This window comes from Podarcis bocagei (assembly GCF_964188305.1).
Source record: "Podarcis bocagei genome assembly, chromosome: 2".
Classification (NCBI taxonomy): Eukaryota; Metazoa; Chordata; class Lepidosauria; order Squamata; family Lacertidae; genus Podarcis; species Podarcis bocagei.
Genome location: NC_138126.1, coordinates 2,742,983 through 2,770,682, shown reverse-complemented (window position 1 = coordinate 2,770,682; position 27,700 = coordinate 2,742,983). Strand labels below are relative to the sequence as shown.

The following is a 27,700-nucleotide window of genomic DNA, read 5'->3' as shown; positions in this document are numbered from 1 at the left end:
CCACCCTGAATCCCCTGGGGGGCAGCCAGATCTCTTCCTCTTGCCATGGCCAGGCCTGCCTCAGTTTCCTTCCCCAAGGCCTTGGAGGAAACGTGAGGTGCGGAATGACAACCCCAAAAGGAGCTTAGGTTCCTGGCCAATGGGGAATGGAACATTATATTGCATCTTTCCAGAGGAGTCCAGGCATTGCCTCCAAGGTCCAGGGACTGATCCGCCCTGGCTTCCTCCTCCTTGGAGGTCCCTCCTGGAGAAGGGGTCCCAGGTCTCTATAGGAGGAACGGGGAGAAGCGTCCCTGAGGCCTGCGTTCGAGGCCAATGCTTTTGCCTTTTACGCCCCGGCCACCTTCCCTCTGGTGTTTATGTGAGCTCTAGAGATGGGATCACATACAGATCCTCCCCTTTAGGGATTCCTGCTCCTTCCTTGCCCTGGGAAGCAGCCTCTCTGGCATGTAGGGGGAGGTGGGGCACATTGATGTAAGGGGCACATTGATACACCAACAATATTTCAGTTTTGAGAAACGTGTCTATACATCTGTGAATACAACAGTTGTGACCACGCCGCCCACCAGTTAGCTGCTGGCATTTGACAAGAGTAGGTGTGTTTTTAGTGCAGCCAAATGAAAAATTATGAGAAATGTAAAAGTGCTCCAACGCTGTTTTAAATCCTTAAAATTTAAAAAGACCAAATGTAAGTGTGACGTGGCAGCTAAAAATGCAGCAGCTATGTGACAGCTATGTGACGCGGCAGCTAAAAAAGCCAATGCAATTCTGGGCTGCATCAATAGGAGTATAGCATCTAGATCAAGGGAAGTAATAGTGCCACTGTATTCTGTCACCGATGGAAGCGAAAGCTCTGAAAAGGCTCAATATGGAGGTCAAATGGCCGAAATATTGGGAAATTTTGGAACAAGAAGGAGACAAATTGAAATTGCAGAGTTCTGAGAAATTAAAAAACAAAGTGAGAGATTGGCTTCATTATTATCAGATAATGGAGGCATATAATTTGGTTAAGAAAATTGGCTTCCATGTGGAAAAATCAAAATTAGAAACAGAACTCTTAGAACCCAAAACTAAGAATTTGTCAAGAATGTACAAGTTGCTGTTGAAATGGAATACTCAGGATGAAACGGTGAAATCTGCTATGATTAAATGGGCACAAGATGTTGGACATAACATAATGATGGCTGACTGGGAACAGTTATGGACCACAGGTATGAAGTTTACGGCATGTAATGCCCTAAGAGAGAATATTATGAAAATGATATAAGGTGGTACATGACCCCAGTCAAGCTTGCAAAGATCTATCATTTGCCCGATAATAAATGCTGGAAATGTAAAGAAACTGAAGGTACATTCTTTCACCTTTGGTGGACGTGCCCAAGGATTAAGGCTTTCTGGGAAATGATATATAATGAACTGAAAAGGGTATTCAAATATACTTTCTTGAAGAAACCAGAGGCCTTTCTTCTGGGCATTGTTGGCCAATTGGTGCCAAAGAAGGACAGAATTTTTTTATGTATGCTACAACAGCAGCAAGAATACTCATTGCAAAGTATTGGAAGGCACAAGATCTACCCACTTTGGAAGAATGGCAGATGAAGGTGATGGACTACATGGAATTGGCAGAAATGACTGGCAGAATCCGAGACCAGGGAGAAGAGTCGGTGGAAGAAGAATGGAAGAAATTTAAAGACTATTTACAGAAATATTGTAAAATTAATGTTAGTATGATGTTGGATAGAAATTAAGTGGTTTCCAGCTGTTATGCTTTAAGAGAATATGAAAAAAGGGTTATAAATGGGTAAAAATCTAATGGTAAGGATTTGCTGAACCAACAAATTGAAGTGGAATACAAAAAAGGGAGGTATGAGGAGGTCCGGGAAACAAGCTAAAGGAAAATAAGTAATGGAAAATCTGTGTGTTTTTAACTGTTTTTATTTTGTATTTTTCTTTTTTTTCATTGTTATTGTAATATTTTTAAAAAAATTAATAAATATATATAAAAATAGTGCCACTGTATTCTGCTCTGGTCAGACATCACCTGGAATACTGTGTCCTGTTCTAGGCACCACAGTTCAAGAAGGACACTGACAAACTGGAACGTGTCCAGAGGAGGGCAACCAAAATGGTCAAAGGCCTGGAAACGATGCCGCATGAGGAACGGCTAAGGGAGCTGGGCATGTTTAGCCTGGAGAAGAGGAGGTTAAGGGGTGATGTGATAGCCATGTTCAAATATATAAAAGGATGTCACATAGAGGAGGGAGAAAGGTTGTTTTCTGCTGCTCCAGAGAAGCGGACATGGAGCAATGGATCCAAACTACAAGAAAGAAAATTCCACCTAAACATTAGGAAGAACTTCCTGACAGTAAGAGCTGTTTGACAGTGGAATTTGCTGCCAAGGAGTGTGGTGGAGTCTCCTTCTTTGGAGGTCTTTAAACAGAGGCTTGACAACCATATGTCAGGAGTGCTCTGATGGTGTTTCCTGCTTGGCAGGAGGTTGGACTCAATGGCCCTTGTGGTCTCTTCCAACTCTATGATTCTATGATTCTAAGTTATTCTACTCAGTAATCAGGATTACACATGATTTTTAAATAAATTCAGTGGTTTTATTAATAAATGTTAATTTTTTGAAAATGTCTGTTTCGGGCACTTTGATACACTAAGACATGGGGCACATTGATACGTATAGAAGTGCCCTGCTAGTGTACAATTTTTGATGTTCCCAATCCTGAAAATATAAATGTTGGAGATTTCCTACTCATTAAATTTGGAAAGAAAAATACTGTTGTTTACTACAAGAGCCACTGTGGTGTACTGGTTAAGAGCGATAGACTCGTAATCTGGGGAACCGGGTTCGTCTCTCCGCTCTTCCACATGCAGCAGCTTGGTGACCTTGGGCTAGTCACACTTCTCTGAAATCTCTCAGCCTCACTCACCTCACAGAGTGTTGTGGGGGAGGAAGGGAAGGGAGAATGTTAGTCGCTTTGAGACTCCTTCGGGTAATGATAAAGCGGGATATCAAATCCAAACTCTTCTTCTACGTGGCCAAAATAATTTTAAATATAATACGGCCGATTTTCAAGTGTCATATCTCAGGGAAAAACCAGGATCTTGTATGTTGTTTTGCAGTTGCCAAAACCAAATTTATCAAAGGGCTCATCTTCCTGGTAATTAGAGTTGTTTGACAGTGGACTGGTCTCCCTCTGGAGTTTGTGGTCTCTCCTTCACTGGCGATTTTTGAGAAGAGGGTGGATGGCCATCTCTCATGGATGCTTGAAATGAGATTCCTGTGTTGCAGAGGGTTGGACTGGATGACCCCAGGTACTTGCAACTCTTGTAGGGATGCGGGTGGCCCTGTGGTCTAAACCACTGAGCCTCTTGGGCTTGCTGATCGGAAGGTCGGCGGTTCAAATCCCCACGATGGGGTGAGCTCCCATTGCTCTGTCCCAGCTCCTGCCAACCTAGCCGTTCGAAAGCACACCAGTGCAAGTAGATAAATAGGTACCACAGCAGTGGGAAGGTAAACGGTGTTTCTGTGCGCTCTGGCACTCGTCACGGTCCTCCGTGTGCCAGTAGTGGTTTAGTCATGCTGTCCACATGACTCGGAAAGCTGTCTGTGGACAAACGACAGCTCCCTCAGCCTGAAAGCGAGATGAGCGCTGTAACACAGTCTCCTTTGACTTAAACGTCCAGAGGTCCTTTACCTTTTATTTTACTTGCAACTCTACAATTCTACTGCAAGAAGATCAAACCTCTCCATTCTGAAGGAAATCAGCCCTGAGTGCTCATTGGAAGGTCAGATCGTGAAGCTGAGGCTCCAGTACTTGGGCCACCTCATGAGAAGAGAAGACTGCCTGGAAAAGACCCTGATGTTGGGAAAGATGGAGGGCACAAGGAGAAGGGGACGACAGGATGAGATGGTTGGACAGTGTTCTCAAAGCTACAAACATGAGTTTGAGCAAACTGCGGGAGGCAGTGGAAGACAGGAGTGCCTGGCGTGCTCTGGTCCAGGGGGTCACGAAGAGTCAGACACGACTAAACAACAACAACGCTTGATGTTTTATCATGTTTTCAATATTCTGTTGGGAGCTGCCCAGCGTATCTGTGGAACACCAGCCAGATGGGGAGGGTACAAGTAATAAATTATTATTATTTTTTTAAAAAATCTTCCAGTAGCACCTTAAAGACCAACTAAGTTTATTCATGCATGGTATCTGAAGTAGTGTACATGCACACGAAAGCTCATACCAATAGCAAATTTTTTATTTTGTTTCGATTATGGCAGATCAACATGGCTACCTACCTATATCTGTTGTTATTGTTGTTTCTTCTTTAAACATTGCAAGCACTGTTAGAGTTTCTCCCCTGTATGAATTCTTTGATGGGAAGTAAGACTATCCCTCCGACTGAAGCTCTTTCTACATTCCAAGCATTGAAAGGGTTTCTCCCCTGTATGAATTCTTCGATGAGAAGCGAGTTTTCCCCTCTCACGAAAGCTCTTTCCACATTCCAAACATTGATAGGGTTTCTCACCTGTATGAATTCTTCGATGAGAAGCGAGTTTTCCCCTCTCACGAAAGCTCTTTCCACATTCCAAGCATTGATAGGGTTTCTCACCTGTATGAATTCTTCGATGAGAAGCAAGTTTCCCCCCCTTATGAAAGCTCTTTCTACATTCCAAGCATTGAAAGGGTTTCTCACCTGTATGAATTCTTCGATGAGAAGTGAGTTTTCCCCCCTCACGAAAGCTCTTTCCACATTCCAAACATTGATAGGGTTTCTCACCTGTATGAATTCTTCGATGAGAAGCGAGTTTTCCCCCCTCACGAAAGCTCTTTCCACATTCCTGGCACTGATAGGGTTTCTCACCTGTATGAATTCTTTGATGGGAAGTGAGAGAGTTGCTCCGACTAAAGCTCTTTCCACATTCAAAGCATTTATATGGTTTCTGACCTGTATGAATTCTTTGATGGGAAGTGAGATTGGCCCTCTGAGTGAAGCTCTTTCCACACTCATAGCACTGAAAAGGTTTTTCCCCTGTATGAATTCTTCGATGGGAAGTGAGGTTTCTCCTCCGACTGAAGCACTTTCCGCATTGCAAACACTGATAGGGTGTATCCCCTGTATGAATTCTTCGATGGGAAGTGAGTTTTCCACTCTCACTAAAGCTCTTTCCACATTCCAAGCACTGATAGTGTTTTTCCCCTGTATGAATTCTTTGATGGAACGTGAGAGAGTTGCTTCGATTAAAGCTCTTTCCACATTCGAAGCATTTATATGGTTTCTGACCTGTATGAATTCTTTGATGGGATGTGAGCTGTGAGCTCAGTCTGAATTTCTTTCCGCATTCCAAGCACTGATAGGGTTTCTCCCCTGTATGAATTCTGTGATGGGAAGTGAGATAATCCTTCCGACTGAAGCTCTTTCCACATTCCAAGCACTGATGCAATTTCTCTCCACTGTGAGTTCTTTCGTGTGAAGTAAGGCTATGCCTCCAAATGAAGCTGTGTCCTTGATAGGAGGCGGACTGGGAGCTCTTACGGATGTTCTCTCCATACCCTGAATATTGATTTGGCTCCTCCGCTATGTGGATTCTGTTGTGGTCCCCTTTGTTCTTCCCCTCCAATTGATCACCATCTGCAATGAAGAGAGAAGCTAATTAGAGCCTCAGGAAGAAATGAAGCACCAGATTAATGAACAATGTTAATGAGTTAAAAAATTCCTTCCAGTAGCACCTTAGAGACCAATTAAGTTTGTTGTTAGTATGAGCTTTTGTGTCATGCACACTTCTTCAGACACACTGAAACAGAAGTCACCAGAGCCTTATATATGGTGAGAGGGTGGGGAGAGGTATTTCTCATAAGGGTGGTGGGAATGGGTGATTGGCTGATAGGTGTGGTAAACCTGTTGATGACTGTTAATGACTGCAATTGGTCTTACAGAAAAAAGCAAGGGGTGAGATGGCTAAAAATAGCTACATATACCATGTATAATGAGATAAGAATCCAATGTCTCTATTCAGACCAGGTCTCTCCAGGGTTTTAAGTTTGGTAATAAGTTGCAATTCAGCAACTTCTCTTTCCTGACTATTTCTGAAATTCTTTTGTAATAAGACAGCTACTTTGAGATCTTGCATAGAATGTCCTGGGAGATTGAAGTGTTCTCCTACTAGTTTCTCTATCTTGTGATTCCTGATATCAGATTTATGTCCATTTATCCTTTTGTGTTGGGTTTGGCCTGTTTGTCCAATACAGAGAGCTGAAGGGCACTGTTGGCATTTGATGGCATACATAATGTTAGAAGAAGAGCAATTAAATAGTCCTGAGATGGTATGTATCACAGGCACAAGAGAGATTTAAGTGGATAGGAGTTTAGGAAATGTTGTTAGAAATTTGCCATGAAGATGTTGGCATACTGTGGGGCCATGCTGGGGCCCATTGCTGTGCCGCTGATCTGGAGGAACAGGTCATCACCAAATTTGAAGTTGCTGTGGGTAAGGACCAAATGGCAGAGTTTGGTAGCAAAGTCCGCTGTTATTTTATCTGAAATGGTGTTCCTTATAGCTTGTAAACCATCGTTGTGTGGGATGTTGGTATACAGAGATTCCACATCCATAGTGGCTACTATAGTATTGTTAGGAAGATTATTCAAATCTGTGGTGTCACATACGTAGCTGGGCTCACTGATGGCATATGGTTTCAGGACAGAGTCCATATAATCGGAAACACCCACAGTAATAGTGCCAATACCTGAGATGATGGGGCGTCCTGGATTTCCTGGTTTGTGTATTTTAGGTAGAAGATAGAAAGTTCCTGGTCGAGGTTCTGCTGGTGTGTTTGTGAGGATCTGTTCTTGGATGTGTGGAGGTAGTTCCTTAACAATCTTGTTCAGTACTTTGTTATATTCTTTTGTGGGGTCTGAGTCCAATTTTATTTAAAAGGCGGTATTAGAAAGTTGTCTGTGAGCCTCCTGGATGTAATCAGTTTTGTTCATGATGATGACGACGACAGCTCCACCCTTGTCCGCCTCTTTAGTTATAATGTCTGGGTTGTTCCTGAGATTATCTATGGCTCTCCTTTCAGCATGGTTTAGATTTTGTTGTAAGCGATGGTGTTTTCTGGTCACATCCGTTTGGATTCTGTGGCGGAAGCCCAGTGCAAAATTCCTGAGGATCCATGCTTTGTAACCACGTTTTTGCACCATTGTGGCCCCACGAAACAGTGATTTTTTGGGTTCAGGCTGTAGCCATGGACATGCTATGTGATCTGATGGTGAATTCGGGGTGACCCAATATAAAAATCCTGAGGATCCATAGACTTTTACCTCCCCCCTCCCAGGCAGCCTACTTTATCGCTAGCATCCCTTATCTCCCTCCTGACCCCTTACTGATCAGCTGCTTCTTTTCAACACTCCCTTCCCTCATTTACCTTAGTGTTTTTTCCTTAGATGGAGCAGTTCTTTGCTTCTCCCTTTCTTCTAATTACTCTCCTCATTGCTTTAGTCTTCCTGTCTCCTTGCATGTTTGCTGTCTTTACCTCCCTGCTCCTGGGCAGCCTTCTTTATTGCTAGCATCCCTTATCTCGCTCCCGATCGCTTGCCGATCAACGGCTTTGTTTCAACACCCACTTCCCTCTTTCAAAAAAAAAAGGGGGGGGAAAGCATGATCTGCGTTTTGCCCCTGGGCAATTCGGCTCCAAGGACCACGCATTCGCCCCATAAGACACACAGACATTTCCCCTTACTTTTTAGGAAGAAAAAACTGCGTCTTATGGAGCAAAAAATACAGTAATTAAAATACATTCTAGAATCAATTCAGAATGAAATTAATGGCAACCATTGGGTTAGAGTTCTATGAAGATTACAGTAGGAGAGAAGGGGTCAGACTGTCCATGATCCCAGGATTCTCCTCCTTTACTTCCTTAGGCAGAACTCTTTAGTCAGGATCCATTAACATCCATGCCTTTTCTGTGAAACCTACACCCCATCAGCAGTTGCCTCAATCTGATTGGTCTAAATTTAAATTTATAAATAAATCACTTTCTTCAGTTTGAACCCCTGTCCTGTGTTCATGAGGAGACCAACTCCGTATAATTTCATTGGTAACAGAAGAGGAAAAAAGACTATTAATCACATTTAATCTAAACACAACAGCCGCAAGAACTCCTGACTAGGCATTCAGCTATGCAATGTTGAATGCTCTCTGTTCCCTCCTGTTTCCCCATTTTTTGTTCCAGTTTAAAACATTTCATGAACACAGAACTCACACACTGACCACTAACGTTGAATTGTATGTTATAGATATTCCTGCAAATAGATTCTGCTAGTTTTGAGATATACAAATGACATGAGAAGACCCGGTCTACATCAGGGGTCGGCAAGCTTTACCTCGCCTGGGTTGGTTCACTCTCACGGAGATCGCTCTGTGGGCAGGATCAAGTGTGTACACACAGGACTCACTGAACGGACGGCTCGGTTTGGGGGCAGCTCAGTTAAATGACCCCTGTGAGCCGCTTGCGGCCCATGGGACATAGATTGCCGACCCCCGGTCTACATATTTGCATCATTTAGTGGTCCTATGATCCTTGTTTTTAAAAGCAAATAAAAGTTATTCCAAAAAGAAAATAAAAAGGCAACACACGGAGGACGCAGGATCAGGATTCGGTTCCAGAGATGTGTGTGGATAAGCCTGATCCATGGACTATACGACTGTTTTCCTAGCTCAAAATGCCTGCAGATTACAAAGGCGCAGGCAGGCAGGCAGGTGGAGGAGCCCAATAAACTGCCTTCCTTCTCCATCTCCATCTGCCTGCCTGCCTCCCCCGACCCCCAAGCTGAGCAAGCCCTGATACCTCTCTGGCTCCCTCCATCCAGGTCCCCATTTTCACTCCCCTGGGACTTACCAGATCTCTCGGAGGTCCCTGGAAGGGAATGCTCTGAGGCTGTGAGGAGGGATGCAGGAGACAACCTGACCAGGTCAACCGTCCATCTTCCCCCTTCCATCCTCGCTAGCTTTGCAGGATCCGTCTCTTTCATCCTTCCTGAGGAGTCAAGACACCAAAACAAGCTGGAGGGTCCTGGGAGAGAGGAAGAAACAAAGGGAGCCTCAGAGGCCCTGCAAGGATTCTCCTGCCCTAGATATTCTCCTGCCCCTGGAGAAGCACAAATGGGGCAGCCCCTTCCCAAGAGAAGCCCCATTTCTAAACATCTCCAGTGATTCCAATTTCTTCTGTATGCTCCTCACCCCACTTCGTAAGGCTGGCATGGTCTGCACAGTAGTGACCTCAAAGTAGATCCCATTGAACACAGTGGGGATTATTGACAGAACTTGGTGCAAAAACCAGTCACCATCCTGTCCCCAAGCCTGAAAACTTCAACCCCAGAGCATGGGCAGAAAAGAGCAGAGTAGATATTACATGTAGGTGCCCCCATGCTAGGTGCTTTCTATGGAGAGCACTGTTGACACGCTTTAGAAGCCTCTCATTGCAAGCCAGGCAGATGTTGTGCCCGTATTTAATAATAATAATAATAATAATTTATTATTTATATCCCGCCTCTGTCAGGGGTTGCATGGGGACCAAATCTTTGGGGAAGATTTGAGGATACAATTTGCTGTGTCCCCCCCCCCCCGAGCTCCTGAATTTACATGTAGTTTATTGGATCCTGAAGCCTGGACCACCATTCCTAAGTACTTATAGTTTAAGACTTGTTCTAGTTTATGGCCTTGGAGTTTCCAGCTTCTAAGCTTTGGTTATTCCCCGAAAGCGATAATTTAACTCACGGTGTTATATCTAGTGGACTGGATCTGGAGCACAAAGGGTCAAGTTTTGCTTGCATGTGGCCTTTGCTCCTTCTTCAGACTTATCAGTCAGGAACGTAAGAGGTCAAATCTGGAGAGTATTTCATTCTGGGCGTCTTGTGGCAGAGCACAGAAGGATTGTAATAAATTCTTTTCAGTTCTGTCAATGAGGTCATTTTCCAGATTCCTCAAGTACAAGGACCCTGGGGTGTCTGAGTAATCGGGGCCTGGTAGGGACCCCAGGATCCCCTGCAATGCTTTTACAAAGTTTTGGTGGAAGAATATTCCCAGATAAAACAGGAGATACCCCCCCCACACACATTGATAGTTTTCCATTCAAGAAGAGTTGTGGGTATGTTAAAATCTCAGGCGCTGTAGCTGGCGCTATTGGGCTCCCTCAAAATTGCAGAGGTTTGTCCTGCTGAGATCTGTATGGAATTTCAAAACTGATCTGATGATCCAGCAGGGAGCCTTACCAGAGAGTCCAGGATCCCACACTTCACCCCCTTGACTTCCTCCTGCAGAGCTCTCTGGTCAGGATCCAGCAACGCCCAGTCCTTGTGTGTGAAACGAAAAGCTACTTCTTCAAAACACACTGGACCCTAAGAGAGAATGAAGATGATCTTCTACACATTGCTCTGTTCTTTTCTGCCTCTTAATAGCTGCGCTGTTTTAATTCTATTCTTTTCCTGCATGCTTATTTCAACATTGTAATGGAACAATTTTAATGATGGGTATTAATCGTTGTGAGAGCTGGACCATAAAAAAGGCTGATTGCCGAAGAATTGATGCTTTTGAATTCTGGTGCTGGAGGAGACTCTTGAGAGTCCCATGGACTGCAAGAAGATCCAACCTATCCATTCTTAAGGAAATCAGCCCTGAGTGCTCATTGGAAGGACAGATCCTGAAGCTGAGGCTCCAATACTTTGGCCACCTCATGAGAAGAGAAGACTCCCTGGAAAAGACCCTGATGCTGGGAAAGATGGAGGGCACAAGGAGAAGGGGACGACAGAGGATGAGATGGTGGGACAGTGTTCTCGAAGCTACAAACATGAGTCTGACCAAACTGCGGGAGGCAGTGGAAGACAGGAGTGCCTGGCGTGCTCTGGTCCAGGGGGTCACAAAGAGTCAGGCACGACTAAACAACAATTAATCTTTGTGTAAATGGGGGAATTCCACACTGTAATAATTTTATGGTTATGATTATACGGTACTCATCTTCACATAATTATTCAAAGTGTTCCCATTTTCCAGATGGAAGGACCTCCTCTCTCGGCATCTGGTGTGGTGGACTCCCCCCCCCCAACCTCCTCAAGCCAACTTCAGGGGGCACCAGGAGGGGGAGGAGAGGGAAAGCCCCATTGTGCATTGTGAGGGGGGGAATGGTTGGTTAGTTGGCCTCCATCTGTCTTGGGAGACCATGGAAGAGAGTGCCTTTGGGAGTGAGATCCAGCTGTTGGAAGGTAACAGCGCCAGCCGTGGGTGTGGAGAGCGACAGGAGAGAGACATGTGTTGTTGCATCTGGGACAGAAGAAGTGGTCCGGTTTTGCTGCTGCAGATGCAGAAGGGCTTTTCTTCTCCCTGTGCTCAAAGCCCCCTCCCCAAAAGGAAGGCAGCATCTTTATCCCAAGGAAGAACAGAGCTGCAGACCTCCTGAGAACTCGCCCCCTCCCTGGCTTGGCAAAGAGTACAAAGAGGACCCTCTGCTTTCTGACTTGGGGGTCTCCCCCCATCAGGAATGATCTGAATAGGGACCCCCATGCCCCCTCCCTGCACCCCTGGGACCCCTGAGGGGAAAGAGAGGAGACTCACCAAGGAAGATTTTGCAAAGGAGAGAGAAGAAAGCAACCTCCTCTCTGCTTGCAGGAAGGGATGTGGGAGGGAAGGATTTTGGCATGGAGGACCTTGACCCCCCCCCTCCCGCTTCACTTCCCGCCCTCTACAGGAATCCAGCTTTGCTCCTTTTAACCCTTGCAAAGCCGAGGGCACTCCCTCCCTCTCCGCAGTTTTCCTGCTTCTGCGCCTGCGCTCAAGGGGCTGCGCCCGTCTGTGCCAAGGACTCTGCCCCAAGGAGCCCACATCTGATCCAGACTAACCGAAAGAGAGACGGGGGTGGCCATGGGGGGGGGGTTACCTTGGCTCTCCCCCTCCTCCAACATAGAGGCTCCTGAATCCCAAGGAAAGGCTGGGATGGAGAAGAGGCTAAGAAATGGCTCCATCAAGACACCCCTCAAAAAAACAAAACACCCTCCCGATCAGCGAGTGGGGGGGGGAGAATGGGGGGGGCTTCTCAGCCAGGAGACCCCTCCCCCTCCGAAAATAATCTTCCCCCCCCCCCGCCAAGCGGACTTTCCTGCTTCTGCAGCCCAGGAAGAGAGACAGAGGAGGAAGTGTCCCATGCGAGGAATGAAACAGACACGCCATCCTGGGGGGGGGGAGGTGTGGAAGCCCCCCCCCCGTAAAAGCACCACAGGCAGGAAAGGCGAAGCCCACTATTGGGGAGGGAGGGAGAGGGGCACATGCTGCTCAGGGGGCAGCCCCCCCCACTCTGGGACTCTTCCCCCCCCTCCCAACTCCATCCCTTCCCTGCCTTTCCTGTCAGAAAACCAGTTTATACTGGGCTCTCAGAACCATTTGACCCCATTTCTCACCTCAGAGCAGGACCAATCAGAAGCCTCTCCCTTTGAGAGCTGGCCAATCCCCTTTCAGATTCCCCTGGGCCTCCTCCTCTCCTTTGCCAGGTTTCCTGAGGGAGTTTCCCCCCTGAGTTTCCCTCTTGGCTGCTCCCCCTCCCTGCTTCTCCTTCATTTCTCCTTCTCTTAATGCCCCCCCCCAATGTCTGGGGAAGGGAAGAGTTTGGGGGCAGCTGCATCCCCCCCCCATGGCCAGGCAGGAACCCACGGAGGCGACAGGGCCAGGAGATGGCGTTTCCCGCTCTTTTCCGAAAAAGGCGGGAACGCCATTTTGTTTCATCTGGAGGCCCAGCCGCTCCCAGAGACGTCATGCCTCCCTGTGGACCTCGGGGGTCCCACGCTCTCAGGGGTCTCTCCTCCCAGTGAAGGAGGGGGGCAGCTTCGGGCTCAAGCGCACATGGGGCGTCCTCAGCCGCCTTCCTGCCATGATGGCTTTGCCTCCGCAGAACAGCCTTGCTCCTCGCCAGACCCCTTCTGGCTCCTCAGGGTCCCAGGAGCCCTTTCTGGGCGGACCTCGATTATTCTTCCCCCTCCGGCGGTAGTTCAACAGGAGAAGTCACTTCCACTCCAGATCCCTGCAGGTCTCAGGGGGCCACTGGAACCCAGTGGGGAGACTGAGGGGAACTGGCTGAACTGGGGTCCTCCCAGTCCAGCCCAGAGAATAAAGAGAGGGAGCTCTCAGAAGAGGAAGCCATTGCGGAGAAGAACCAGACTTGGCTGCTCTCTGCGAGGAATGAAACAGACACGCCATCCTGGGGGGGGGGGAGGTGTGGAAGCCCCCCCCCGTAAAAGCACCACAGGCAGGAAAGGCGAAGCCCACTATTGGGGAGGGAGGGAGAGGGGCACATGCTGCTCACGGGGCAGCCCCCCCCCACTCTGGGACTCTTTCCCCCCCCCTCCCAACTCCATCCCTTCCCTGCCTTTCCTGTCAGAAAACCAGTTTATACTGGGCTCTCAGAACCATTTGACCCCATTTCTATATAAATGATGGAGATTTCCTACACATTAAATTTGAAAAGAAAAATACTGTTGTTTACTACGTGGCCAAAATCATTTCTAAATATAATACAACCGATTTTCAAGTGTCATATCTCAGGGGAAAACCAGGATCTTGTATGTTGTTTTGCAGTTGCCCAAACCAAATTTATGAAAGGGCTCATCTCTTTATCCTTCATCTCTTTACAGTGGTACATCAGGTTAAGAACTTAATTCGTTCTGAAACTGTTCTTAACCTGAAGCACCACTTTAGCTAATGAGCTAGTTATTTAAACAAAAGTTTTTCTTACCATGAATTTCAGTTTACAGATGGGGGGGGGGCGACATTCCACCCTCCTCTATCTTCCTCCGCTTCAGTGCATTGCAGCATTTGTTGCCTCCAGTGGAGGCGGCTGTTGGTTTATGATTGACATGGGGAGGAACTTATGGGCCTGTCTCTGTAAACTGAACTTCAGGGTAAGAAAAAATTGTGTTTTAAAAATTATTTCTGATTCATTTTTTGATTGTTTTCAAGAGTTGTTTCTACCAATAATGTTAGTGTTTCAGTCTCATTATAAGTCACATTCAGATTTGTTTATTTTTAAAATCCAGTCATTTCAAATATATATGTAGGAGAAATTAAAAAAGAGATTACCCACGCATAAAAACCCAAAAGAAAAGGATGCAATCTCCAGGTGGAAAGATAGGCCTTTATTGAAAAACAAATGTTCATGCAAAGAACCACATTAAAAACAATTGTTTTTTTAAAAATACACTTCCAAATTGCACATGTCATTCCTATTAACCAATCACAGAATCACAGCAATCTTAATAGTTGCAACCCAATGTCACAATAATCATTTGGCTCTTCAGATCAACCCTCCTCATAATATATCATGTGATTACATATAACATTCAACAGTCCCCCTAGAGTCCAACACTTTATTCTTTTCAGAATTCCAGAACTGACATTTGCTATGTACAGGACCTAAAAGCAGCTGGTTCTGTAACGTAAAAAGTAGGCAGGCACAGGCTTTTTCAGTTTAGCAAGGCAATAGGCTAAAAAGAAAACAGAATAATCCAAATGCAGTTTTATGAAATTGTTATTTTCTCCAACGTATGCATGTTATGATGGAAACTTGGGCCAAAGTGTTGCCACAGAAACTAGGGAGCTAAAGATGCTTATGGCAGTGGGGCAGAAGGTCAAGGCTAAAGTCGTTGAGGGCAGAAACTGGAAAATACTGGTTCCTTCTGGAGTTTGTGGTCTCTCCTTCAATGGTGGTTTTTGAGAAGAGGTTGGATGGCCATCTCTTAGGGATGCTTGAAGTGAGATTCCTGTGTTGCAGAGGGTTGGACTGGATGACCCCAGGGTACTTGCAACTCTTGTAGGGACGCGGGTGGCAATGTGGTCTAAACCACTGAGCCTCTTAGGCTCTGCTGTTCCGTAAGTGTGCTGATGCTTCTTGGCATCAGTTGCTGTGATGTTCAGGCTGAAGAAAGCTTTTGTAGCTCCTGATCAACCAGGAGGGAGACAGCATGCCAGGCAGGCATGTATCTTTATCAAGGTCCTACTCGTGTAGGATGAGCCTAACATTGGTTATGGGCCCAGGGATCAGGGCCACAGACCCAGGGTCAGTAGAGGAAAGACTGGGGGCTGTTTTTGTCCGGGTTGGAGTTTCTTGGAACCGGCACCGTGAAGCAAGCCTCTTCAGAGATGGAAGAGAAAAAGCAGATAGACTGTGATCACAGCGGCTGCCGAAAAGTGAAAGTAGGCTGCCTGGAATGTTTGTGCAGCTGCCAAGTAGCTTGAACAGAGAAGCTTTGATTTATGACTGCTTCTGAGTGTTCTTGGCTCCGTTTAATCTCTGGGACAGACACTGAGCAGGAACAGATCCCATTCCCCAAGTTTACGTGGAAGGAACTGGGAGGAAGAAGTCCCATCCCCTGAGTTAGGGAAATGGGGGAAATAAAGGACCAAAGTGGTAAGGACCTAACAGAAGCAGAAGACACCAAGAAGAGGTGGCAAGAATACACAGAGGAATTGCTCCAGAAAGATATGGATCGTACACCCCAGGTAGTGTGGTTGCTGACCTTGAGCCAGACATCCTGGAGAGTGAAGTCAAATGGGCCTTAGAAAGCACTACTAATAACAAGGCCAGTGGAGGTGATGATATTCCCGCTGAACTATTTAAAACTTTAAAATATTATAGTGTTAAGGTGCTACACTCAATATGCCAGCAAGTGTAGAAAACTCAGCAGTGGCCAGAGGATTGGAGAATGTCAGTCTACATCCCAATTCCAAAGAAGGGATGTGTCAAAGAATGCTCCAACTACCGCACAATTGCGCTCATTTCACATGCTAGCAAGGTTATGCTTCAAATTCTACAAGGCAGGCTTAAGCAGTATGTGGACCAAGAACTCCCAGAAGTGCAAGCTGGATTTAGAAGAGGCAGAGGAACCAGAGACCAAATTGCAAACATGCACTGGATTATGGAGAAAGCTAGAGTTCCAGAAAAACATCGACTTCTGCTTCATTGACTAAGCAAAAGGATTTGACTGTGTTAACCACAGCAAACTATGGCAAGTTCTTAAAGAAATGGGAGTGCCTGATCACCTCATCTGTCTCCTGAAAAATCTCTATGAGGGAAAAGAAGCTACAGTTAGAACTGGATATGAAACAACTGATTGGTTCAAAATTGGGAAAGGAGTACAACAAGGCTGTATATTATCTCCCTGCTTATTTCATTTATATGCAGAATTCATCATGCGAAAGGCTGGACTGGATGAATCCCAAGCCGGAATTAAGATTGCCGGAAGAAATATCAACAACCTCAGATATGCAGATGACACAACCTTGATGGCAGAAAGAGGAGGGTGCAAAATATAGTCTGAAGCTCAACAACAACAAAATGAAGATCATGGCCACTGGACCGATCACCTACTGGCAAATAGAAGGGGAAGAAATGGAGTCAGTGAGAGATTTTACTTCCTTGGGTTCCATGATCACTGCAGATGGTGACGGCAGTCACGAAATTAAATGACACCTGCTTCTTGGGAGAAAAGCAGTGACAAACCTAGTGTCAGGAGTGCGTGCAGGAGCCAGGCCCTGTGACCAGAATGACTTTGCAGGACTGGGGCTTTCCTAAGTTTGTTCTGAAGAGGCAAGGCGCAGCCGCACAAGTGAGTAACTCACAGCACCTGGTGGCAGTAACCAGGAAGGGATATAAGGTCAGCATTTCCCTTCGGCTCTTTGCCACAGCAACACGTTTCCTGCCTTGCTGCGTTTGGCTTCTTGCTTCCCGACCCTTGACTTCGTGACTCCCTGCTTCCTGACCCTTGGACCTCTGGCTTCTGGACTCTCATTCCTGCTCCCACCCTGCCATCTTGCCCCCAGTCTCAACATCCTCAGCCGGGACTTCGGTTGCCCATAGACTGGACCGTGACACCTAGACAGCATCTTAAAAAGCAGGGACATCACCTTGCTGACAAAGGTCCGTATAGTTAAAGCTATGGTTTTATGTATGGAAGTGAGAGCTGGGCCATCAAGAAGCCTGATCGCTGAAGAATGGATGCTTTTGAATTCTGGTGCTGGAAGAGACTCTAGAGAGTCCCATGGACTGCAAGAAGATCAAACTTATCCATTCTGAAGGAAATCAGCCCTGAGTGCTGACTGGAAGGACAGATCCTGAAGCTGAGGCTCCAATACTTTGGCCACCTCATGAGAAGAAAAGACTCCCTGGAAAAGACCCTGATGTTGGGAAAGATGAGCACAAGGAGAAGGAGACAACAGAGGATGAGATGGTGGGACAGTGTTCTCGAAGCTACCAGCATGAGTTTGACCAAACTGCGGGAGGCAGTGGAAGACAGGAATGCCTGGCGTGCTCTGGTCCAGGGGGTCACAAAGAGTCAGACACGACTAAGCAACAACTCTGCTTGATGTTTTATCATGTTTTCAATATTCTGTTGGGAGCTGCCCAGTGTGGCTGTGGGACACCAGCCAGATGGGCAGGGTACAAGTAATAAATTATTATTTTTTTAAAAAAATCTTTCAGTAGCACCTTAAAGACCAACTAAGTTTATTCATGCCTGGTATCTGAAGTAGTGTACATGCACACGAAAGCTCATACCAATAACAAACTTAGTTGGCCTTTAAGGTGCTACTGGAAGAATTTGTTTTATTTCGATCATGGCAGACCAACACAGCTACCTACCTGTATCTGTTGTTATTATTATTAGTTCTTTAAACATTCCAAGCACTGTTACTGTTGGGAGTCATTCTTCAAAGAAACAGTAAGGATGTTTGTACCTTTAAGAACTGTTTCTGTGAGCTTTGGGCAGATTAGTTACTGCTGGTCATGATTAGGAAGGAAAAGTTGCAGTTTGAACTTTGCCTGCAGAAAAACACCCACAAGCTTTGCTGTTTGTTGCTTTGTCATAAATCTTTATGTTGAGACAGTCTTCTGTCATCTGCCACCAGAGGAAAACACCCCTCTAACAGTTATGGTTTCTCTGCTGTATGAAATTGTTGATGGGAGGTGAAACTAACCTTCCATCTGAAGCTCTTTCCGCATTCCAGGCACTGATACGGTTTCTCCCCTGTATGTCTTATTAGATGGGAAGTGAGGCTGTGGCTCTGACTGAATCTCTTTCCACATTCCAAGCACTGATAGGGTTTCTCCCCAGTATGAATTCTTTGATGGGAAGTAAGACTATCCCTCCGACTGAAGTTCTTTCCACATTCCAAGCACTGATAGGGTTTCTCCCCAGTATGAATTCTTTGATGGGAAATGAGTTTACCCCTCTCACGAAAGCTCTTTCCACATTGCTGGCACTGATAGGGTTTCTGACCTGTATGAGTTTTTTGATGGCTCAGGAGATGGGCCCTTTGGGTGAAGCTCTTTCCACATTCCTGGCAATGATAGGGTTTCTCACCTGTATGAATTCTTCGATGGGCAGCAAGTATTCCAGTCCCACTAAAGCTCTTTCCACATTCCTGGCAATGATAGGGTTTCTCTCCTGTATGAATCCTTTGATGGATGGTGAGGTCGTGGCTGCGAATAAAGCTCTTTCCACATTCGAAGCATTTATATGGTTTCTGACCTGTATGAATTCTTTGATGGGAGGTGAGATTAGTCTTCTGAATGAAGCTCTTTCCACATTCATGGCACTGAAAATGTTTCTCCCCTGTATGAATTCTTTGATGGGAAGTAAGACTAGTCCTACAATTGAAGCTCTTTCCACATTCCAAGCACTGATAGGGTTTCTCCCCTGTATGAATTCTTTGATGGGAAGTGAGACTACTCTTCTGATTGAAGCTCTTCCCACATTCCAAGCACTGATAGGGTTTCTCCCCTGTATGAATTCTTTGATGGTAAGTGAGACCATTCTTCTGTCTGAAGCTCTTTCCGCATTCCAGGCACTGATAGGGTTTCTCCCCTGTATGTTTTATTTGGTGGGAAGTGAGACTGTTGCTCTGACTGAAGCTCCTTCCGCATTCGAAGCACTGATAGGGTTTCTCCCCTGTATGAATTCGTTGATGGGAAGTGAGATGGCTACTGTGTCTGAAGTTCTTTCCACATTCCAAGCACTGATAGGGTTTCTCCCCTGTATGAATTCTGTGATGGGAAGTGAGCTCTGAGCTCTCTCTGAATCTCTTTCCACATTCCAAGCACTGATAGTGTTTCTCCCCTGTATGAATCCTTTGATGGGTTGTCAGAGTGCTCCTGTAACTGAAACACTTTCTACATTCCAAGCATTGAAAGGGCTTCTCTCCTGTATGAATTCTTTGATGGGAAATGAGAGTATCCTTCCGACTGAAGCTCTTTTCACATTGCAAGCACTGATGCAATTTCTCTCCACTGTGAGTTCGTTCGTGTGAAGTAAGGCTATACCTCCGAATGAAGCTGTTTCCTTGATGGGAGGTGGACTGGGAGCTCTGACGGATGTTATCTCCACACCCTGAATATTGATTTGACTCCTCCTCTATGTGGATTCTGTTGTCGTCCCCTTTGTTCTTCCCTTCCAATTCATCAGCATCTGCAATGAAGAGAGAAGCTAATTAGAGCCTCAGGAAGAAATGAAGCACCAGATTATTGAACGATGTTAACGGATTAAAAAATTCCTTCCAGTAGCACCTTAGAGACCAACTAAGTTTGTTATTGGTATGCGCTTTTGTGTGCATGCACACTTCTTCAGATACACTGAAACAGAAGTCACCAGACCCTTATATATAGTGAGAGGGTGGGGAGGGGTATTTCTCAGAAGGGTGGTGGGAATTGGTGATTGGCTGATAGGTGTGGTAAACCTGTTGATGACTCTTAACGACTGCAATTGGTCTTACAGGAAAAAGCAAGGGGTGAGATGGCTAAAAATAGCTACATATACCATGTATAATGAGATAAGAATCCAATGTCTCTATTCAGACCAGGTATCTCCAGGGTTTTAAGTTTGGTAAGAAGTTGCAATTCAGCAACTTCTCTTTCCAGTCTATTTCTGAAATTCTTTTGTAATAAGACAGCTGCTTTGAGATCTTGTTTAGAATGTCCCAGGAGACTGAAGTGTTCTCCTACTGGTTTCTCTGTCTTATGATTCCTGATATCAGATTTATGTCCATTTATCCTTTGGTGTGGGAGGTGCTGTGGCTTAAGCCACAGGTCCTAGGACTTGCTGATTAGAATGTTGGAGGTTCGAATCCCCGCCACGGGGTGAGCTCCCATTGCTCAGTCCCTGCTCCTGCCAACCTAGCAGTATGAAAGCACAAAAAGTGCAAGTAGATAAATAGGCACTGCTCCAGCGGGAAGGTAATTGGCGTTTCCATGCGCTGCTCTGCTTCGCCAGAATCAGCTTCGTCATGCTGACCACTTGACCCGGAAGCTGTACACTGGCTCCCTTGGCCAATAAAGCAAGATGAGCGCCACAACCCCAGAGTCGGTCACGACTGGACCTAATGGTCAGGGGTCCCTTTACCTTTACCTCTTATCCTTTGGCATAGAGTTTGGCCTGTTTGTCCAGTCGTGACCCTATAAAATCTGAAGATGACATTTAAAAAAGCCTGGGTAGTTCAAAGAAGCCTGGTCATTGCTTAAAAAAGCTTGACAAAATGAAGAATATTCACAGAGAGTTGATATCCCTCCATTCAGGATTCACAGTGAGGATGTTGGAATCCCAGATGATGATGATAATTTATTTGTATTCCGCCCTTCCCGACCAAAGCCATGGTCAGAGCGGCTAACAACAGGTAAAAAAAAATCTTAAAATCACACAGTCAATTAATTAAAATACATTTTTGAATTAATTCAGAATCATATTAATAGCAACCACCAGGTTAGAGTTCTATGAAGATTACAGAAGGAGAGAGGGGGTCAGACTGTGCCTTGGCCAAAGGCCTGGTGGAACAGCTCTGTCTTGCAGGCCCTGAGGAAAGATGTCAAGTCCCGCAGGGCCCTAGTCTCTTGTGACAGAGCATTCCACCAGATTGGGGCCACTGCCAAAAGAGCCCTGGCTCTGGTTGAGGCCAGCCTAAACTTCCTGTGGCCCGGGACCTCCAAGATGTTTTTGTTTGAAGACCGTAAGGTCCTCCGTGGGACATACCAGGAGAGGTGGTCTCATAGGTACGAGGGTCCTAAGCTGTATAGGGCTTTACAGGTTAAAACCAGCACCTTAAACCTGACACTTTACTCCACCAGGAGCCAGTGCAGCTGGTACAGAACTGGGTGAATGTGATCCTGCTGTGAGGACCCCGTAAGGAGTCTGTCACGGGGCTGCCAGGGAATGCCCCAGAGCTGAGGGAGGGGGAAGAACAAGAGCCGTTAGAAAAGACAGGAGAGGGAGAGGAGGACAAGTAAGCGGAAGGAACTCAAGCGGCGAGGATGCCTCCGGATGCTGGAGACCATCAACACCACTCAACCAGTTCAGAGGGAGGACAGAGTGAGAGTCAATGCCCACTCCTTCAGCACAGGACAGAAGGGGGTTAAAATGTAGGGAACAAAGGAGGCGCTTGGGGCTTCCCAAGCTCCTCTGCTGGAGGAGGAGCCAAAAACTCCCACTGCCTGGATCTGCTACCGAGGAGTCAAATGCATGAAGCTATGTCCTGTACCGTGTAAATATGTATGTAAATAAAGACTGCAAATATATCTCCGAGTGAGCAGAGGTATTTCTTGCGAAACGCTTCCAGACCCACCACAGAGTCCTGCCTTAGCATTCTGCACCTGCTGGAGTTTCTGGGTCAGTCTCAAGGGCATCCCCACGTAGAGTGAGTTACAATAATCAAGCCTGGAGGTGACTGTCGCGTGGATCACAGTGGCTAGGTCAGGGCGAGAGAAGTAAGGAGCCAACTGCTCAGCTTTTCATCTCCATCAAAAAAGCGAAGGTTCATCACACAGAGCAGGGCTCAGGAAGGTTTAACTTGCCTGGGTCGGTTCAGCCCTGCGAAGATCCCGCCATGGTCTGGATGGCTCATGCGTCTGCGTCTGATTTCCGGCACCACGGAAGCGAGTCCCCGCTCTGGACTGGTTTAGTGCAGCAGGCGGGGACTCGCTGAGCGGGCGGCTTGGTTCGGGGGTGGCTTGTGGCCCATTTAAACGACCCCCCCATGGGCTTCAGGTTGCTGACCCCTGACAGAGGTATGTATGGAATTTCAAAACTGATTTTATGATCCAACAGGGAGTTTTACTGAGAGGGTCCATGATCCCACGATTCTCCTCCTTTACTTCCTTATGCAGAGCTCTTTGGACAGGATCCATGCCTTGTCTGTGAAACCTACGAGCCATCAGCAGTTGCCTCACTCATAGAATCATAGAATCATAGAGTTGGAAGAGACCACAAGGGCCATCGAGTCCAACCCCCTGCCAAGCAGGAAACACCATCAGAGCACTCCTGACATATGGTTGTCAAGCCTCTGCTTAAAGACCTCCAAAGTAGGAGACTCCACCACACTCCTTGGCAGCAAATTCCACTGTCGAACAGCTCTTACTGTCAGGAAGTTCTTCCTAATGTTTAGGTGGAATCTTCTTTCTTGTAGTTTGGATCCATTGCTCCGTGTCCGCTTCTCTGGAGCAGCAGAAAACAACCTTTCTCCCTCCTCTATGTGACATCCTTTTATATATTTGAACATGGCTATCATATCACCCCTTAACCTCCTCTTCTCCAGGCTAAACATGCCCAGCTCCCTTAGCCGTTCCTCATAAGGCATCGTTTCCAGGCCTTTGACCATTTTGGTTGCCCTCCTCTGGACACGTTCCAGTTTGTCAGTGTCCTTCTTGAATTGTGGTGCCCAGAACTGGACACAGTACTCCAGGTGAGGTCTGACCAGAGCAGAATACAGTGGCACTATTACTTCCCTTGATCTAGATGCTATACTCCTATTGATGAGGCCCAGAATTGCATTGGCTTTTTTAGCTGCCGCGTCACACTGTTGGCTCATGTCAAGTTTGTGGTCAACCAAGACTCCTAGATCCTTTTCACATGTACTGCTCTCAAGCCAGGTGTCACCCATCTTGTATTTGTGCCTCTCATTTTTTTTGCCCAAGTGCAATACTTTACATTTCTCCCTGTTAAAATTCATCTTGTTTGTTTTTGCCCAGTTCTCTAATCTGTCAAGGTCGTTTTGAAGTGTGATCCTGTCCTCTGGGGTGTTAGCCACCCCTCCCAGTTTGGTGTCATCTGCAAATTTGATCAGGATGCCCTTGAGTCCATCATCCAAGTCGTTGATAAAGATGTTGAATAAGACCGGGCCCAAGACAGAACCCTGTGGCACCCCACTAGTCACTCTTCTCCAGGATGAAGAGGAACCATCTGATTGGTCTAAATTTAAATTTATACATAAATCACTCTCTTCAGTTTGAACCCCCCTCCCTTGTTCATGAGGAGACCAACAGAAGAGGAAAAGTGACTATAACTCACACTAAATCTAAGTACAATGGCCACAAGAGCTCCTGACTAGGCGTTCAGCTATGCAATGTAGAATGCTCTCTATTCTTTCCTGTTTCCTCATTTTTTGTTCCAGTTTAAAACATTTCATGAACCCAGAACTCACACACTGACCACTAATGATGAATCGTATGTTACAGATATTCCTGCAAATAGATTCTGCTAGTTTTGAGATATACAAATGACATGAGAAGACCCGGTCTACATCAGGGGTTGGCAAGCTTTACCTCGCCTGGGCTGGCTCACTCTCACGGAGATTGCTCTGTGGGCAGGATCACGTGTGTACACACAGGACTCACCGAGCGGACGGCTCAGGGGCAGCTGAAATGACCCCCGTGAGTTGCTTGTGGCCCATGAGCCATAGATTGCTGACCCCCGGTCTACATATTTCATCATTTAGTGGTCCTATGATCCTTGTTTTTAAAAGCAAATAAAAGTTATTCCAAAAAGAAAAGAAAAAGGCAATACACGGAGGATGCAGGATTAGGATTCAGTTCCAGAAATTTGTGTACAGAAGTCTGATCCATGGAAAATGTGTAAAAGGAAGTAACCTTAAACCTAAACAGCATACAGCTTATAACTTTAGACCGTATTCAAGTTAATAGAAAAAAACAACAGCACTGTTTGTTCCATTTCAGTGGAAGAATAAGAACCAAAATTTCTTGTTGAAAAGTTTGTTTGCAACCTGTTTTCCCATGTTTGCTGACTGGGAACAGTTGTGGACCACAGGTATGAAATTTACGGCATGTAATGCCCTAAGAGAGAATATTATGAAAATGATATACAGGTGGTACATGACCCCAGTCAAGGTTGCAAAAATCTATCATTTGCCCGATAATAAATGTTGGAAATGTAAGGAAACTGAAGGTACATTCTTTCACCTTTGGTGGACGTGCCCAAGGATTAAGGCTTTCTGGGAGATGATTTATAATGAAATGAAAAAAGGTATTTAAATATACCTTCCTGAAGAAACCAGAGGCCTTTCTCCTGGGCATCGTTGGCCAATTGGTGCCAAAGAAGGACAGAACTTTCTTTATGTATGCCACAACAGCAGCAAGAATACTCATCGCAAAGTACTGGAAGACACAAGATCTACCCACCTTGGAAGAATGGCAGATGAAGGTGATGGACTATATGGAACTGGCAGAAATGACTGGCAGAATCCGAGACCAGGGAGAAGAGTCGGTGGAAGAAGATTGGGAAAAGTTTAAAGACTTTTTACGGAAATACTGTAAAATTAATGAATGTTAGAATGATGTTGGATTGAAACTAAGTGGTCTTTAGCTGTAATGCTATAAGGGAATATGAGAAAATGGGTATTAATAGGTAAAAAAAATTATTCTTATAATATTTAAAAATTGAAGATTAAGATGAATAAAAAGGGGAGGGATTTGCTGAAATAATAATTTGAACTGGAATACATAGAAGGAAGGCGTGAGGAGGTCCGGGAAATAAGCAAATGAAAAATATGTTATGACAGAATTTTTTTAAAAAAACTATTTTTACTTTGCATTTTTTTTTCGTATTTTTGTCTTTTCTTTTTTACTTTGTATTTTTTCTTTTTTGTATTTTTGTCTTCTCTTTTTTTACTTTGTAATTTCTTGAAAATTTTAATAAATATCTTTTTTAAAAAAAACAATTGCAAGAGCCAATCAAAAGTTGTGCCTCGGAAGTCGAAGAGGCTTCAAGAAGGCATTCTGTTCGACTTCTGAGGTTCAGCTGTATTCCTAGCTCAAAATGCCTGCAGATTACAAAGGCGCAGGCAGGAAGCAGGTGGAGGAGCCCAAAAAAGTGCTCCCCTTCTCCATCTCCATCCGCCTGCCTGCCTCCCCCTACCCCCAAACTGAGCAAAACCCAATACCTCTCCGGCTCCTTCCATTCACGTCCCCAGCTCCACTCCCTTGGGACTCACCAGATCTCTCGGAGGTCCCTGGGAGGGAACGCTCAGAGGTTGTGGGGAGGGATGCAGGAGACAACCTGACCAGGTCAACCGTCCATCTTCCTCCTTCCATCCTCGCTAGCTTTGCAGGATCCGTCTCTTTCATCCTTCCTGAGGAGTCAAGACGCCAAAACAAGCTGGAGGGTCCTGGGAGAGAGGAAGAAGCAAAGGGAGCCTCAGAGGCCCTGCAGGAATTCTCCTGCCCTAGATATTCTCCAGCCCCTGGAGAAGGACAAATGGGGCAGCCCCTTCTCAACATTTCTAAACATCTCCAGTGATTCCAATTTCCTCTGTTTGCTCCTCACTCCACTTCGTAAGGCTGGCACGGTCTGCACAGTAGTGACCTGAGAGTAGATCCCATTGAACTCAGTGGGGATAATTGACAGAACTTGGTACCAAAACCAGTCCCCCGTCCTGTCCCCAAGCCTGAAACCTGCAACCCCAGAGCATGGGCAGAAAAGAGCAGAGTAGATATTACATGTAGGTGCCCCCATGCTAGGTGCTTTGTATGGAGAGCCCTGTTCACAATCTTTGAGCTCTCTCATCACAAGCCAGGCAGATGGTGTAGCCGTATCCGCCTCTGTCAAGTGTTGCAAGGGGACCAAATCTATACGTGGAAGCAGAGGAGCCGGTGATGCCACATTTTTTAAATATCAGGAAACTAATACACCCCTCCTCCTTAGATATCGTCTGTGCTTATACACCATCTTCACAAGTCTCCAGTCCCAAAATGTGGCCCCCACCCTGGCATGGAAGCCATCAAAATATAGATCTTCCACATGTCCTAAATCTCTTCTGTTCTTAAGACACCAGGCATGTATACCCTTTAAAAAAACTCCTGAGGTGAGCTTTGCACTCCTCTTCTGACAAGATTCCCAAAGGCGTAGGGTAGCTTGACAGAACTAGTCTGTTTTGAGATAACACCAATTTCCATTTCTTGTTTATCAAAACCCACAGACCCTCCGCTAGATTTTCTCCCAGAAGGTTTTACAAGTACCTATCAGGATAGTAAGGATTTTATCACAGTCAGGGGGGGAAAGGATTTTATGTGTTCCATGTCCTCTGTTAGTAGCACAAGGCACCCAGTTATTGATAATCGCTCATTTGTCCCAGAATGTTGGGAGAAGGAGTCTTTTATCCTTGCTTTATCATTTCCTGAGAATACATCTGAAATTTGCTTTGACATTAGTTTGTCTACTTGTTTAGCCTGAATAGGGGAGAGACATGTGTTGTTGCATCTGGGACAGAGGAAGTGGTCCGGTTGTGCCGCTGCAGATGCAGACGGGCTTTTCTTCTCCCTGTGCTCCCCCCATGTGCAAATCTTCCTGTCTGGCTGCAGCCTGTGTTCACAAAAGTGACTTACTCCTCAGTCTGAAGGGGGTTTCTTTGCATGCCCAGTTTTCCTTGACCCAAAGCCCCCTCCCCAAAAAGGAAGGCAGCATCTGGATCCCAAGGAAGAACAGAGCTGCAGTCCTCCTGCGAACTCACCCCCTCCCTGGCTTGGCAGAGAGGACAAGGGAGGACCCGTGTGGTGTGGTGGTAAAGAGCGGTGGACTCGTAATCTGGGGAACCGGGTTCGCGTCTCCGCTCCTCCACCTGCAGCTGCTGGGTGACCTTGGGCCAGTCACACTTCTTGAAGTCTCTCAGCCCCACTCACCCCACAGAGTGTTTGTTGTGGGGGAGGAAGGGAAAGGAGAATGTGAGCCGCTTGGAGACTCCTGAAGGGGAGTGATAAAGTGGGATATCAAATCCAAACTCCTCCTCTTCTTCTCTCTTCTCCCCGCACCGTGCATGATCTGAACAGGGACCCCAATCTCCCCATTGCACTCTCGGGGGGAAGAGAGAGGAGACTCACCGGATTCCAGGAGGGGCCCCAAGGAAGCTTTTGCAAAGGAGGGAGAAGAAAGCCACCTCCTCTCGGCTTGCAGGAAGGGATGTGGGAGGGAGGGAATTTAGCCATGGAGGACCTTGACCCCCCCTTCACTTCCTGTCCTCTCTAGGAATCCAGCTTTGCTCCTTTTAACCCTTGCAAAGCCGAGGGCACCCCTCCCTCTCCGCAGTTTTCCTGCTTCTGCGCCTGCGCTCAAGGGGCTGCCCCCCCCCCGTCTGTGCCAAGGACTCTGCCCCAAGGAGCCCACATCTGATCCAGACTAACCGAAAGAGGGACGGGGGTGGCCATGGGGGGGGGGTTACCTTGGCTCTCCCCCTCCTCCAACATAGAGGCTCCTGAATCCCAAGGAAAGGCTGGGAGGGAGAAGAGGCTAAGAAATGGCTCCATCAAGACACCCCTCAAAAAAACAAAACACCCTCCCGATCAGCGAGTGGGGGGGGAAGAATGGGGGGGGGCTTCCCAGCCAGGAGATCCCTCCC

At 46.3% G+C, this 27,700-nt stretch overlaps 2 protein-coding genes across 4 annotated transcripts in view; both read right to left on the bottom strand.

Annotated features, from left to right (window-relative positions):
- The window catches only part of LOC308580630 (uncharacterized protein), a 71,652-nt gene that overhangs the window by 16,400 nt on the left and 27,552 nt on the right, over nucleotides 1–27,700 (bottom strand). The window contains exon 3 of one of the 3 annotated variants that reach the window (XM_081182566.1): nucleotides 25,304–25,477. In XM_081182566.1, coding sequence (XP_081038692.1) covers nucleotides 25,304–25,436 — 133 coding nt within the window. In that variant the 5' untranslated portion in view covers nucleotides 25,437–25,477. Of the gene's footprint in view, nucleotides 1–9,413; nucleotides 9,497–25,303; nucleotides 25,478–25,597; nucleotides 26,211–27,700 lie in introns of those variants that run through there. The other 2 variants (XM_081182563.1, XM_081182564.1) reach the window with 2 other exon arrangements.
- Nucleotides 125–27,392, bottom strand: LOC308578710 (uncharacterized protein; the record flags this gene model as incomplete). Its single annotated transcript, XM_081179187.1, has 6 exons — nucleotides 27,242–27,392; nucleotides 11,609–11,645; nucleotides 10,273–10,398; nucleotides 8,901–9,074; nucleotides 4,618–5,637; nucleotides 125–132 (listed from the first exon to the last, which is right to left on the bottom strand). The coding sequence occupies exons 4-6, from the start codon at nucleotides 9,031–9,033 to the stop codon at nucleotides 125–127; spliced, it is 1,161 nt and encodes a 386-aa protein (XP_081035313.1). The 5' UTR covers nucleotides 9,034–9,074; nucleotides 10,273–10,398; nucleotides 11,609–11,645; nucleotides 27,242–27,392.